Genomic DNA, 16,385 nt, shown 5'->3' with positions numbered 1-16,385 from the left:
ATCGGTGCAAATGAAGATTGCTATTAATCTAAGTGTGTTTCTCCTCTGTTGTGGTTCTTTTCTACACTCTTGTGAGAAGCTATTAAGATATAAGAGCATACACAAGCTCAGTGTAGTTGACTACTTGGACTGTGAGGATAGGATTAATTTTTCAGTTGGTTTTTGTGTGCAAATATTTTGTCAATAGTAATCATACTGCTGCAAAAATACTGTCCACAACACAGCAGCATACTTACAGAAAGCAGCTTTAAAATTTAGTAAATGGCTAGTTGACATTTAAATATTTTAGAAGTATGAAATACCTTTTTTTCCTTGCTTCTGTTCTGTTGGGGTTTGTTTAATTGTATTCCAAAAGCTATCATTTGAACTAGAGGAACAAATGTGCATTTCAGTAAGCCTCAGAATTTCTTGATACAGATATTCTTTGTCCAGAAAGGCAAACAGGAGAAAAGTAGAATCGGTAAGGATAAGATTTCTGTTTAGTCTTAAACCACTAACCACATTCTGTATATTCCACACTCAGATCTGTTGACCTTCAGACCTGTTAAGATTAATCAAGGATTTATTCAAGTTCTACAATCAGACTCTGCATTTTGGGAAGTGCCTGCAAAACAGATGTTTTAGTTGTCCTTCCATCTTTTAACCTGAAAGTTACTCAGTTTTCCCCTATATTGTACCATGCCAGTGGAAAGAGGAGCCAAGGTCCCAGAAACAGCTACAACATGGGCAGTTAAATGAAGTAGCTGGATCCCTGAAATGCCTTTGTTCTGCGGGTAGTGTAGAAGTATCCTTGAGTGAGGACATTTCCATTGATTTGTATTTGGAGTAGGACTTCCTGGGGAATTCTGACATAGCAACATGATGGTCTACAGGTAGAAGTTGCAAAGAGCTTTCTAGGCCTAAGGACTTTTCAGCACCTGCTGCCCTAAAATTCCCATTTGGAACTGTATATGGTCTATTATGAAATCTCATCTTGGTTCCTAAGGAATTGTCAAGAAGATGGTAAAAAAAAGCAGTGGCATAGTCTTCCTAATCAGACAGCAGTATCATCCCCTGAATGACTGCTCAGGTAGTGTACCCTGCACAGCATTTATTTGATGTGGTGACACCTAAAATATTTGATAATTTATTGTAATTCAAAGGTTTTCAAGACTTGAATTGAAGAAAAAAAAGGAGAACTTTGTGTTAGCTATTTATGGAAGAAGAACAAGAATCTCTATTTCATCCAGTTGTACTCAGATCGATATTGTATTAGCTCAGCAGGCTAAGGTTTACATGTTGTGCAAAAAATTCAATACTTCTTTGTGTAATATTCTGAAAATTGTTGGCTCTTGCATCTACATAGATAGCAAAGGGAATAGCACTGTCATAGCAGGGCCAATCAATGCAGAATCACTAAATATGTCTTAAAAATTATAAACCAGTGAGTCATGGGGAATCTTAAAGCCTGTCTGCTTTAAACAAAGTTCTCTTCTGTTTGTCATTTCAAAGAGGCTTCCCTACAGGAAATGGGAGGAGGGAGGCTCAGAGTACCATAACGTGGTAGCCTTATCCTCCTTATTTTCTTGCAGTTGAGAGCAACAGCAGCAGCTATAATGTTGAAAGCCATCATGGGAAAAAGCAGGATCAGAGTTGTTTGCACATAGAAAGAACAAAAGAAAGCAAAAACAAATACAAAACCAAAAACCTCCAGCAATTGGAATGCGAACATTATTTTATGTTTTCTAAAAGCCACTAATGGTAACAGCCTAAAACTAATTTCTCTCTCCAAATAATAAAACTGTGAAGCTTTACTGATTTCTAGGTTGAGGAAGAATTCAACTCATATCCTCTATAGGGTGTTTCATTCTATCAATGCTGCATTAAACAACCTTGGTGGGAAAAAACTGAATTGGCAGGTATTTTAAATGCCATGGGATTGCCAAGGCAACTGAAGACTAACTGTGGCCAGAATACAGATAGAAAAGCACATGTTGGCAGCGAGAGCTATAACATCTGAGGTTCCTCTTTCTGGCAACTCTAGGGCCTTACAGAAATGTGTAGCTTACATAATAAAGTTATTCCAAGCTGGAACTGTTTTACTTGTTGTAAAATGCCAATAAATGAGTAGAAAATTATGTTAGCTGTAGATTTTCTTTGAACTGTGAATAATTAGGATATATAAACATTTTATATTTTAAACTGAAAGTGTAATGGACTTCCTAGAGACATGACAAGGTGTTAATTTAAGCCTGGAAAGCCAGTGGTGTAAGCATTAGAATGACGCCTCATGATTATTTTCATGATTGAACTCCATGGGTGGGGTTTAGCATTATCTTTTTTTATTGTTTGTAAGCACAGATGTACCACCATTCAACAGCCTAGGGACCTATCTGTAGGGAATGCTCAAGTGCTAGAAGGCCGCATATGTTGGTTGTGAATTGAGTAGTTTAATTAAGGAAAAAGATTATCTCACTGCACAGGAAACCCTGAAAAATATCAGAATTGGGTTTATACATTATTAACACTTAAAGAGATCATGTATATGTATGTGTGTGTGTGTGTGTGTGTGTGTGTATTCTGTGACATGGAGATATACTTAAGAAATCTTTGCTCTTTTAAAGGGATTAAGATTTTACTCTTAAATTCTTTTTACACTGTTCTTTAATGTTGAACATATGGGCAAAAGACCTATGAGGGTGTGCTGAAAGCCTAAATAGAGGGGATAAAGAGTCATTGACCGTAGCCTCAATATGAGTGCAAAAATGTTTTTCAAAGTTTACTATAAAATTAGTAGATTATCTGCAGTATTGAACATAAAACCTGGCAGGCACTATTTGAACTCCTCAGAGTATCTTGTATACTGGGTGGGCAAATCAGGCCATTCAGTTGTTCTTGTCATAAATAGGTGCTTCAATCACACTTTGGAAAATACTTGTGGTGTTTCATACATGCAATTTTGTGCATCGCTGGCCTCTCTGCACACTTTAAAGGACACTTTTTAAAATCCTGGTTCTTTACATTTTCAGAGGTTCATGAAGTGCTGTCTGGAGCATTTTAGAAGTAAGATTGCTAGGGTAGGATGAACAATTTACTGTTCACCACTAAGTTATTGATGACATTGTCATTTTGAACTGTTGCAGAGGTTCGCTGTTTCCTGCTGAGAGGCTCTCTTTGGGAGGATATTGTAGTGGCATCTATTGTTATAGTAGGACTGGTAGTTTACTATTGTATCCTGTCTCTTTGCAGTTGGCCCACACATCGGGCGTTATTGTGGGCAGAACAACCCAGGACGTGTCCGGTCTTCAACAGGGATTCTTTCAATGGTATTTTACACTGACAGTGCAATAGCAAAGGAGGGATTCTCAGCAAACTACAGCGTGTCGCAGAGCAGTGTATCAGAAGGTCAGTATTTATCTATCCCACAGAGCTTCTTGGAAACTACTCTCAGTTATGTCTTCTTGCACACCAGGTGTTGCCTGAAGCTTTAAAGAAACCTTAAATAAGATGGTGGGGGAAGGATTGGCTCTGTTTTCCTTTTTTTCTATCTTTTTTTTTTTTATTTTTAAAAAGAACAGCTGCCCTTTGAAAAGCAGTGCAAGAAGCAGAATTCTCCTTACGGTTTTATTCCACAGTATTGCCAGGAAGTGGGGATAATTATTGTGAAAAACTGTGCTGACCACGGGAACACAGGAATGCAGAACAATTGAACACTTGCATTAAAACAATGAAACACGGACAATGAATGCACTATCCAAAGTCGCCTTTTATTACATGGAATAAGCTTTGATGATCGATTTCTTGAATAAAAAGAACCCATTTAATATATGTGCTCTTGTTAAACCATTTCATAAGCTATCTAAGCTTTGTTCCCTAACTCATATTTTTTCCCCAGTGGCCTGATTTTCATGCTTACCCTTCGGACAGAGAATGAAACAAAGTGAGGAAAATACATGAAAAAACAGACTGTGTTACACCACATCCTTGCAGATTTTCTTGCTCTCCTCAATGATAAATCACACACTTTAAATTAAACTCTCTCTTCTTTCTGTGTCTTACTGAGTTTCAAGCAGATTTACCCATATTTAATGTACTTGTGTAGTCAAAAAAGGAACAAAAGAAAAATGAGCAAACTGAAGTAATCCCTGTAACTCACCCCCTCTCCTCCACTCCTTGCCTCTTTAACTGCTTTCTAGGAAGAGGGGTATGCATAGCTAGGAAGAGGGAATGGGACACACCCAGCCTCTCTGGATGGGAAGCATCCTTCTCCATCTGTCTCAGACTGTACTTTCAGCTGGTTTGGTTGCCCCCTATGTAGGTGCTGCTCCTATCCCTTCATTAGCTAACACAGGCCACTTGGGTCCCCCTGTCCATCTCCTCCACAGTCACCCTCCCTGGGATGTAGATGCATCATCACACTGAAGTCAGAATTAATAATATCTGCCACACTGGGATGCCTTCAGCTCTTAAGCACAGGACAATAGAACAAAAGTCAGTGTGTGTGAAAACCCTTTTGGATGATAAGAGGAAATTTTTTATATGCTGTAGACTTAAGACAGAGTGAATCCTCTCACTTATTTTTAGCCACCCTTTCTCTTTGTGTTGTCAGTACAGAGAGGGTCACCTCCAGAGGACAGCTCATTCTGCTTATCTCAGACATGTGAGATGTCCCTAGGAGGTACTTGTCCCTCTCAGTAGACTACAGGGAAAGCCAACATGTCTAGATCAAACTAGACACTTACTTTTTAGATATTTTAATATGACTCCCACCTACCATGTTTTGCATTCTTTACAGTGGCTTATGGCTCTCCTTCAGGTTTCAAGCAGAGGTTAATTTACTTTGAGACTTATACCCTAATGTAGTTCTGCTCCAGTACTTCACCCAAGGTTCCTAAAACACTGAAACAGCACAGATTTGGGGGAAAGGGTCATATGCCATGGAAAACGCAGCTGACAACAAGTTTGATAATTCAGTTATGGGTCACTCTAAGTACAACTCCTATAAAATACCCTTTATAACATTTCTGAATGGAGATTTTTGGATTCCTGGTAAAAGATTTAAACACTTTTTGCAGAATATTTTAATTTTCATTTAAAAATAGGATTTTTTTTTTTTAATCTCATTTTTCCAACTCATAGATGTTGAAACCTTCAACTCAGCACCCACCCCTCTGTTAGAGAAACATCAGTTCCAGAGAAGGTGTGATAAAAAGGAGTGTATATCCAGCTGTCAGGGCCTCCACTTCGCACACTGATATTTTACCTTAGATTTCTAATGAAGGAATTAATTATATTTCTAGAATATGAAGTCCCTGAACAGAAGCATAGGCACATGTTTGTTTCTCCTACCCCACTTCTGTCACGAGGGGAACATGAGCACCTGGGTGTGAGGATCTGTCTAAAGCCATTGGCCTCTCTTGCTTTAGTAGAGGTTGGAGCCTTTATTTCTGAAGACTGAGAGAAGAATTGAGTCTTCGTGCCCTACTAGCCTTTGAACTCACTATAGTGATTAGGATGTCAATTAATTCTAAATTATCTAAGTAATTTTTGTGTCAATAAAAAAAGATTGAATGAAGATGATCAACTTGTTTAAAATACATCACGTTACAGAAGAGGTGGTAGTTCCCTTAGGTCAATAATCTTCTGACCTAGATTCAAAATTTGTTACTGTGTTTCACTCCAGTGTGTAGGATCCAAAGAGGATGGATAAAATTTTAACAATATTTTTTAAGCATTTTATACTTTTTCTATGGAAGTAAATAGTTTTAAAATCAAATTATTTCGTACAGTCATCTAGTTTGTCTTTCCTGGGTTTATGCATAATTATGAGATGAACATACATTGGTTTATTTTATGAATCCACAGAAGGGTTTGTGCTAGCCTAGAATAGAGAATTCTATTGTCCTATATTGAAATGGCTAAAATGCTGGGCTAAAAATATTTGTATAGCATTATTACTGCAGGAATTGCCATGGCAACTCAAATGACAGTATTAAGAATGACACCATAAACCCAATACTGCCTCACTTAAAGTTGCTAAAGTATTCAAAGTCACATAAAAATAAATTCTTTAGATATTCATATTCAAAGCAGGAAAATGTTCTCATTATTCAAAATCTAAATCAAAAAGCTGACCATAATAATGATGGTAATTTATTTTTCTTCAGATTTCCAGTGCATGGAACCACTAGGTATGGAGTCCGGAGAAATTCATTCCGATCAAATCACTGTCTCCTCCCAGTACAGCGCTATCTGGTCTTCAGAAAGGTCCCGGCTAAATTACCCTGAGAATGGATGGACCCCAGGGGAAGATTCTATCAGAGAATGGATACAGGTAAAAAAATTACATTTTAAAGATATTATTAATAATACTCTGTGGAGTTTATTGAATGTGGAGGATGAAAAAGAAAGGAAAAAAATAACACAGTAAAGTACTTCTACATAATTTAAGAGTGATTGCAAGTGAATATCTCATATTCCCTATTAGACACACAAAAAAAGACTTACTCCCAAAGGTATAGAAAAAGAAAAGGTCAGGAAGATTAATTCTTTTGTTTCCCACATCTATTGTTTTTTCAGTCTTCTGGGCACAAATAACAGAGATTTTGGTTTAGTGGAAAAGTCAATATTAGTTTAACATGCACTTAAAGTGGAATGTCCCAGTAAGCTGAGCATGTGCTATGTCTCTAGCTGATTACAGTTAAGCATTAATACAACATAGTGTTTTCATGCACTCAGATTTCACCTCAAAAGACCTATGTCTCTTCTAGAACATGGTACACACAGAATGAGTTCAGTGGTCTCTGCCTAGTGGCTATTCTTCCACATCCTTAAACACAACATTCATTAGCAAGATGAGCTGCCTTGGCTTTGCTCTGTTAGTACAGGAGAAATCCTGCAAACATTTATTGCCGTGAGGAGGATCCTTGAGTTCAGTCAGTCTGTTTGGGCTTGTTTTTTAATATGTTTTATCAGGTCCATAGCTTAATGGCACATGATTCCTGAACAGTTTAAGATTATTCATATGAATTACTGTATACAAAAAACCTATACTAGCGGGCAAGTATTAGCATCATTATATGAAAAAAGCCACTGATTTGCCTCAATTGTGCATTGCCTTACACTGCTTAGCTGAAACCTAGATTCTATTTCTGTTGGCAAAAGCTAAGAGAAATACTTGAGTATATTAGATCTATATTACTAATATTCAAAACTTGTTCATAGATTTTAAACATTCCTCCTGCTTCTGTTGTTTTCTATAGGAAATTACTAACTGACATATAAAAACAATGCCTTATTAGCCTTCCATACGAATGTTCACACTGGCGTTTCCTGTGAGATTTGCTGTCTGCAAGAAAGCTTAAAAACATGTTGAGTAGTAGTTAGTAAAGGGAAGAAAGAAGGGGAAATCTTTCATTTCTGATCCTTGGCACACAACGGGACTCTCAGGTGTCCTGCTTGGGGGCCCCTGTGCATCCTGAACTCCTGGCAACGTGGTGATCCTGTACAATGGACCTAATCAGACTTCAGACTGGCAAAAAAAGAAATCTGTTTATCCTTTTTCATTACTGAGGAATAAACATCAAAATCTCCTCAACCTTATCTAAGTGCAAAGCTTGTTATTAATCATTGCCACTTGCAATCCATGGAATGCACATGGAAAAAGGGTGGAATGCATTAGAATCAAATTCCATGTGTTTCATCTGGTCGGAGGGCTGCCACTTTTTCTTTGTTTCCTTCTTTTCTGCTGTCACTTGCACATTTATGACTGGATAATCAAAACAAGAAAGCTAGTCAAATCTCATTCATGTGTTCTGTGTGCTTATTAACTTTATTAAGTTATGATAACTACATACCTATATATATAGCTTAATCCTTTCACTTAGAACTAGATCTTTCTGAGAAAAAGTTTCAAAGGACTTTTTTTAACCATTAACTTCTTTAATAACAGACACAACAGAATTCAGGATACTCCAGGGTTTATGCTTAAAACAGCTCAGGGTTCGTCAGTCCTTCTGCCCATGAATTTCTCAGCCTCCTTTGCCTCCTGCCATGAACCAGAGTGCCCAGGGCCTGAAACAACCACTGAGCAGAATTTCTGGCAGCTTTATGCTGCCTCCAGCTACCACATCAGCCAAGAAGTTGGTCATCATTTGCGTGCAATCTGCCCTTGGGCATCTCCTTCACTGCCCAAGGCCTACGTGAAGGGACTACTGTTAGTAGTTTCTACCACTCAACTTCTGTAGCAGAAGCAACCAAGCTAAGTTCAGAGATTGAGTGCACCATCCCCTGGCTTTTCACAAAGTACAACAGTTTAACTTATCTTTGACTCTGATGCTTATTTATTGTGGTTTCATTCTATACTAACATTGATAATTCGAACTCCCGCTTGTGTTTTAAATGCTTTCCTGTTAATTGACAATCTTGAGATGGGTGCTAAGGGCTTCAGACCATCAGGAACCTCAGTAGCAGGGTTCTTGTGCCTGTGAACTGCCATCTTCTATGAAGTCTTGATGCCACTGGCAGTAAGTGCATGTTGCAAGTTTGTGTCTGGATAAAATATTGAGATCCCCTGTTTCTTCTATACAAATATCCTCGGGAACAGATGTTCATCTCCATAAGAGCTTACAGAAAAACAACCAAGGACATGTAACTGATAAAATACTCTGAAATTCCCCATAGAAAAAAAAATTGTAACATTTTATAAAAGGAGGAAGGCACGTGTATATGAAGGACTGAGGTCACTTTGTTCTGCTTTGTTGTGTGTGCTATTGTAAACTAGTCACTTATGTGAACTATTTGCTTTTGCACAGTACAGCATAAATGAATTTTTGCTGCACAGAGCAAGAACTCTAGAAAATATTCAACAGAAAGAAAAAAAGGTGAAGGATACAGCAATGCTGAACTTAGAACTTTCAAAGTGAAAATTTCTGCCTGTATGTCCTTGTCTGAAAGACAGAGATTGTGTATATCAGTTAATCATTAATTTTTTCACGATTGCAGGTTTCCATACCTGCACACACACTGCAACTGGTTAAATAGTGATGTCTGCCTTTAAATTGATAATATGCATATGCAACTAGGGCATATATATGAGCTATGTACAGTCATACATGGGTAAAACAGCTTGAAAAAACAGCTCCAAAAACTAATTTCTTCAGTGTATCATTTTTTTGTATAAGGGAAATAATATAGTTCTCCTTTCCCTTCCTTTTACCTCTCCCTTGAAGGTTAATGTTCTTGTTAAGACAAAAGAAGCAGAAAACTTCAGTTAAGTATCAGCCAAAAGAGATTGGTATCTTTAGAGGACGTCTAGAGGGCATGTGATATGATTGTCTCCTTTGAGGTGTTGAAGTCTTTTGGACCATTTCGCTGAAAATAATTAGGAAAAGAGTGTTGGCTTGTTGTTAGTAATGAATTTGCATGAATTCCATCTGTGGACCGGAAACCTATTCTTTGGTGGAAAACTTCCCTTTGTGGCTGACAGGTACAAACTACTGAGTCCATCTGAGTGCCACCTGCTTACAGGGCTCCGCTAAACAAAAATTGCATTTCCATTTATTTCTCAGTTGTTTGGATATAAATGTCAAAGCTTAGATTTAAAATTTTCATAGCACAGTCACACTATAAGTCTGCACAGTACTTTCTCCATTTTATTTTTGCCCTCAAACACACTTTTTAAAATTGCTGGTCTAACTCGAAATTTGGAGTCATTCCTTAATCAGAAACAGAGTCACTCCAGATTGAATTTCTTCTTTAAAAACACATTAATAAAGTCTGTGGATTTTCCAATATGAATGGAATAACAATATTTGCATGAGGCAATGGCTACCAAAAATAAGCATGAAGGCAGTTTATTGTCATATGGGATGTTATTAACATCTCAACCTTAAGCTCAACCTACTTGTTTATTGCACTTATGTTTCGCACACTTGACTGCCCTTCAGTTTGAAACAGTGTAATCTAAAATAAAAAATAAAAGCAGCCCTTTAATTTAATCAAGAGCAGGGAACTGCCATTGCAATGTAAGTCATTGTCCCTCATTAACGTATCCTTTCACAGGAAAAATAGTATAGTGTTTCCATTTATGTAATCCGAACAACAAACATGTTAATAGGTATCAATTACCAGCCAGTTTCAGTGCTTAGAACCAGTAAGAAGGCCCATGCGAGGGTTTGACATCTGGTTTTAGTGAAATTGTTCCTGTCTGTGGTATTTAAAATTTAAAGAACTCCTGTTATTGTGCAATTGGGAATCCTAGGGGAATACAATGTTAATGAAATCCATAACGTGCAGGGATTTTATGATTGCATTTTCAAGGCATTCCTTCAAAAGGGACAACTGATGTCTACCATGGCAGCAGTAATTGTGTTTTTACAGAGTAGATTTAATGTTCACATTTAAGAACAGCAGTTACATTTACACTCATCTGAAAAAATAACATGAAAAATCTCTATATTTAGGGAACTTTGCATCTTATTTCTGAATCCTTTGAGCAGGAGCTCCAAGACATTGTGCATGGCAAACCCTTGCCTCTCAGGGATGCCCCAATGGCTTGTGGCCAGCAGCCCCCAGGGCAGCACAGGAGTCAGGGGAGCTCCAGGAGAGGTGTCTTCAGCTAAAGATACTTGAAACCCATGTGTGTGTGGTTTTGAGAGGAGACTGATTGCCTATTACCAGGGTCACTGGGAACCTCTGCTACCATCAATCCTCATAATGGTGTGGGTTTTCAAACTCACAAGGAGTAACACCTTCTGGGTACTTTTACTGCAGGATCTGTATGTTTTCTATCAAAACGTTTCTTATAATGCATATAACACAAATCTTTACACTCCCACAAGGCTGGATGATAGTTTCTGGGTGGCACAATTTTTCTCTTATCCTGTAACAGTGAGCAAGACCTCCAGCTTGCCCAGAGAGCAAAGCATGTTTGTTAATAACACAAGATCTTCAGTTCATATTATGTCTGGGGTTGGACAAAACCATAAATCCAGTTTTAAGAATCCTAGTATCAGATCAAAACTTTGCAGCCATAAACCAAAAAGCACTACTCTGCTATAAACACACTCTGCCAGTTCAAATTTGTTCAAAAAGGTTAACAGGGGGTTAACATAAATAGACATTATGCTCTGAATTTGGTACTATCTGTCATTCTGCAGCTGACATAAGGCCATACACTAAGGTGAACTCCTTGTTGTGTGTTCTGGCTAATTTGACATAAACGGCTAATCCAGCCCAAATTTATACTGCTGGAGTTTGCAGCGGGGCACAGACCTGGTATCATATGCAAACATCCAGACTCAGAGGTTGGCACGAGCAGCAGGTTTTGTCTGCCTCCCTCTGGCCTCTGCCTGCCAGTCTTCACTTCATCACCCATCCCTTTGGCACCTTCAACTCCTGCAGAGTAATTCTAGTCCTCTAGAGCAGTAAGCCCTAGGAATACCAGATGATCCAGTGCAAAATTCTCCCTCTGCCTCTTGCAGCATTTAGGGGTCTGAAGAAAGGCCAGAGAGGTAAGAGTAGGTCTCAAAAAACAACCTGGGAGATCCCCCTTGCCTTCACTGATTGAAATATCAGTTGTTTACTTAACACTAACTCTCCCTCCTGTGGAAGGAAAATATACTCCCATTGATTTAAAACATTTCTATGTATACACTACTTCACTAGAATTGAGAGAGAACTCTGGGGTGGAATTTTCCTTCCACATTTGTCTTCATTCCTTTACATTTTAACCTACATTCTTCATCATTTGCTCCTTTGTAAGCAAAACCCAGGAGCAAACATCACTGATATATACTGGTATATAGATTAATACAGGTTTATTCCCATATCACCTCTGAAAATAATCACAGTTCATCATTTAGTGTCTTGACGTTTTATCGGTGTTGTAGCTTATTTCCTTATCAGGTATTCACTTAAAAATATAGGCAGTATTTATGTTTGTTTAATTAACAGGTTTATTCTTACATCACACAGCCATTTAGGATGACTTTACCAAGCTAGCTTATCTAAATATTTCACATGAAAGCTCAAGGAAGTGGAAGTCAACAATGCCTGTTATTTTTATTATCATTTCTGTTTCTTTTGGAGTTTGATAGTGAAGTGCATCATACTACTGCATAGAATAACATGAAAACTGGGAAATCTCATCCTCCCAATTCCCCTGGCCTTTGAAGGACTGCCTGAGAGTTCAGAGGCTTTGTGGTGGGGCTTGCCCATCATTAGGGAGCACACTGACATGAAAGCACAAAAACTGTCAGTCCTTTGTCTTCTCTACCACTTTAGAATACGAGTCATTAGAATACAAGTATTTGGTTCATGTCATTTTACAGTTCATAACTGCACTCCAGAAATCACAAAAAGCAGAGTTAGCTTTGTGTGGGAAAGTGTTACAGTTATCTTAACGGCCTTAACATGCTTTGCACATGGGCAAAGAATGACAAAAGAATATTCCTTTCTGGAAATCACAGCCAGTACAGACTGTGACACAGCACAGAACCGAGGTTAATTGACCCAGCAGGATACATTCGTACCTTTATTTACTGTGACATGGGAATAAATGGTAGAGTTTCACAAAGGCAAGTACTGAAATTAGACAAGAGGGAGAAGGAGAAATAAAAGGGCCCTACAAAGTATGAAGGTTTTTTGATTATTCAAAGTGCTTTAAGAGCTATTTTAGTACCAGAAAGTTCCCAGCCATAGATTTATCACTCTGGGGAGGCTGAAGAGATGCTCAGAGAACTGCGCAAAACCATTGGCAGCCTTATTGCTCCAGAAGTGCAGGTGCAAAATGCAGTTTAGAGTAAAATCCTCTCTACCTCCCTCTGACATGTTTCAGCATCAGCCCTAATACAGAGCGGAGTCCTGTGTGGCTTCAAGCAATCCTGCATGCAACATATGGAGGAGCAGCAGAAGTAGAGCCCCTCCGAGCTTCCACTACCAGCCTAATCATTATAATAGTTTCGGTTCTTTCAGAGGATCCATTATGCCGAGATCTGGGTAGTTTGTGTATAGCTCTGTAATTACCTATGCATCCACTTCCCAGTCTAGCCCTACATCCCCTCAATGGCTGCAAGACAGATGGTCCTTTAGAGCTGAGATAGTGAATTAAAAATGTGTCCAGCAAAAACACTGATTCAGCAACTACTAAAATAATTTTGTAGATTTACCCCACTTTCACTAGTTGGTTCCAGGAGGTAAAGAAATTAAAATCTTTAAATTGAAACTAAAATTAGTTTTAAATTAACCGCCACAGGCTTGTTTTGTTTTGTTTTTTAAATCACAGCGTGTACTTTTACTTACTTTCACAGAAATTAAAGCCACTTAAAAAATTCTGTACAAAATTATTTTTCTCCCTCTTTTGTTTTTGTTTTTATTTTTCCATTCATTGGGTTCACATTGGCTTGACTCAGAATATTTGTTATACTTTGCTGACTTTCAAGCTGCCATCATGCCAAAAGAATCAGTTGTTCATGCCATTCTACTTGGTATGGAAGCTCTCTCCCAGATGGCTTGCAGACCCCGTGGGGTCTGAGGCAGCTTTGCCCACCCAGCTACCAGGCACTGCAACACATCTGCTCCACCGCAGCCAGAACCCTCTGCAGATGTGAAGGAAGGTGTCTCAGAAGGAGATTTTTCTGAGCCTAGCAGAAATAATTAATCTACAAGACTAGGCAGGTGTCAAACTGAGGGTGAGGTAAAGCTCAAGGCTAGAAGTTAAGTGGCTAAGGCCAGTGGCGAGAAGCACTGCCTTGGGTAGGAACGCACAGCTGAGGTGTGTTATAATAAGCAGAGTTATTACTGAGCTAAAGGTCTCTGTTCTCACGGGGCCGACCCTGGGCTGGAGATGATAGGTGTACTGCTGAGTGCTTTGCAGAGACAATTATGCATTTTTATTCACTCTTTCCACACCTGCACCATAGTGTGAAGCTGTAGAGTTCATGAGTCCTATGGGCCTTTCCCCATCCCGGCATCCATGCTCCAGATTTTCTGTTGCTGAGCTATTATTTGCCTCCCCTGTCTTTCTGTCATCCTGCCTTTCTGTCCCAGTTTAATTCTGTTCTACCCATTAGGTGACATTTTCACAGCAGTAGCAAAATAGGTAAAGTGGAAGGATAAATGAGATTTCTTCCAACTGGTAAATACCTGCCCTTCAGAAAGCAATTTGTCTTCTTTCAAAAAAAAAAAAAAGTATATTTCAAAAAGGAAACACTTCATTTCATTTTGGCTTTACCTCTAATGGTTTCACTTAGGATTTTAAAAAAAAGTCTTTAAAAAGGCATTGGAATAAATTCCAAAGCTGACTGACAAACAAACCTACTAGCAGAGAAAATACAGTTGACCAAACATTAAGCTGAGGTTTGGTTCCTCTGTTTTCAGGAATAATTGGCTTCTCATCAGAGAAGTACTGTTTACACATAACTTCCACCAACCAGCTGTAATGTATAGTCTGGTCTTTCTCTTCATTGCATTTTCTGTTGAACGCTTCAGACCAAACTCATTTCTGGTGCTGATCCCCTGAAGCTGATGAAAGGATCAATTTGCTCTATCACATATAAAATCAGGGTGTATTTTAACTGGTCAAATTTAGGTTATAGATTATTGTACTAAAGACTAAAGTGTCTTTCAGCTTTAACAGATCCAGGAGCAGATTCTTCCATTGCAAATCCTACCAACTTGAAGCTATTGGCTGAAGGGTTAACATAGCACAGAATAATTTTTAAATGCTCTTATCAGGCCTTAAAAATTACCTGTCCACAGGAGTGCTCCCCCCCTCTCATGATGTGCTTAACTAAGAAAATACACCCTTGTCTTTATTTTAAAAAGCCACAGCACTTAAAAATCAATCGCTTTGTTCTTTACTTAGCTGAAGATAGAGTAACTTTTAGATAGGCTAGTGAGGGTACACAAACCAGGCATCATTAGCTGGCCAGAGAAACCCTGACAATGAAATCCCTGCGGCTGGAGTTTGAGTGTTTTGCTAAGGGAAGGGCAGAGCTGGGGACAATCTCCCTGGTTTGTTTCAGCGCCTGAGGGAAGTTGTCTTGGCAGTCACTGGCCTGTACCATCCCTTCTGCTGTCCCCCTTCCTCCACCAGCACGGGACAAGAGTACCACTCTCAGCAGCAGGACTTCCAAATCACAACTTCAGAAGTATTTCATCTACCTGTGTGCGTTTCCTCAGAGCTGTGAAGGACATACCAGAAAAAGTGGAATAATCTTTGCATGTGCAGCCTGTCACTCATTTTTCACCATACATTTACAGTACCCTCACCACATCATCTAACTGCAGCTACCTGATGTTTTTCAAGAAGGTAGCAGAAACTCATACTTTGAAAAAGCAGTGGCTTGCTTGGTGACCCAGTAGTAAGTTAAAATCATCATACACAATGTGTATGAAATAGAAAATCGAATTTTGGTGCAACAAAACTGACAGTTCCATTTAACAGAGAATAAATGAATGCAGACTTCTGTGAATGAATGACTGATTTAAAGAGACTGTGATGATTTTCCAAGATGAGAAAGTTGATCACAAGAAAATACATACATTTCTATGTGACACAGGTTATACGCCTACTCCAATTGTCAGTGAAATTAGGCTTAAAAAGTATTATGTCATAGACACTGGCACTTTTTCATGATTTTGCTGTGATTTTTTATAGAAAACCCAAAGTCCGAATTTTCAAAAATATCTGAGTGTAGTAATTTCCAGTTATTTCAGTGGAGCTGACTCTGAACACAGAGATTGCACTGTCAGATCTATCTACACCATCAAGGTGTACTGTTTGAGACAACAGAGGTTTAATTTTGCATAGTGTATCATCCCTTGCTTAACAGCTTCCTAGCCATTAGCATAGGTATGCTGTGAAACAGGAAGAAGCAGAAGTTATTACTGTTTACACATGTAATATTGTACTTATATTCAAAATACCAAAATTATAAATCAGTAATAATTTTCTGCCTTTACCCTCTGATTTTAACAGGACAGCAGCTGGCAAAAAAGAAAAATTCTACAAAAGAACTTAATGGGCAAAATTCAGTGTTTTCTACCCAAACCCTAGTTATTCACATGTGAAGAAGTCTGATAGAGAAGCTTTGGATTACTTGTTTCCCATTTGTGCATTAGTTGCTCAGTACACTTAGGGGAAAGAAAGTCCTACAATTATGCCTTTTTCTCAGAAAAGAGTAGTTCTGCAAGTATTGCTATAGAGTTTCCCTTTTCTATAGTTTCTAACACAAACCGGGGAAGGTCACATTCAAACTGCACTAAATAGTTGTCTTCATTCCAGATCACAGGATTAAGCTCAAGTTTAAAATTAAATGTAAATTACAAATAAGTATTCAGAAAACGTTAATTAAAAGTATTACGTTCCTGACTCATTTATTGCTCAGCAAGGGTTCCTAAGT

At 38.4% G+C, this 16,385-nt stretch overlaps 1 protein-coding gene across 6 annotated transcripts in view; it reads left to right on the top strand.

Moving 5' to 3' along the window:
- NRP1 (neuropilin 1) overlaps nt 1-16,385 on the top strand; it is a 113,092-nt gene that overhangs the window by 55,711 nt on the left and 40,996 nt on the right. For all 6 annotated transcript variants that reach the window (XM_032686068.1, XM_032686085.1, XM_032686077.1 and 3 more), the window contains 2 exons: nt 3,229-3,384; nt 6,147-6,313. In XM_032686068.1, coding sequence (XP_032541959.1) covers nt 3,229-3,384; nt 6,147-6,313 — 323 coding nt within the window. The remainder of the gene's footprint in view (nt 1-3,228; nt 3,385-6,146; nt 6,314-16,385) is intronic.

The sequence above is a fragment of the Chiroxiphia lanceolata genome, chromosome 1, assembly GCF_009829145.1.
Source record: "Chiroxiphia lanceolata isolate bChiLan1 chromosome 1, bChiLan1.pri, whole genome shotgun sequence".
Lineage (NCBI taxonomy): Eukaryota > Metazoa > Chordata > Aves > Passeriformes > Pipridae > Chiroxiphia > Chiroxiphia lanceolata.
The sequence above is the reverse complement of the archived record's forward strand: the minus strand, read 5'-3'. Positions and strand labels throughout refer to the sequence as shown.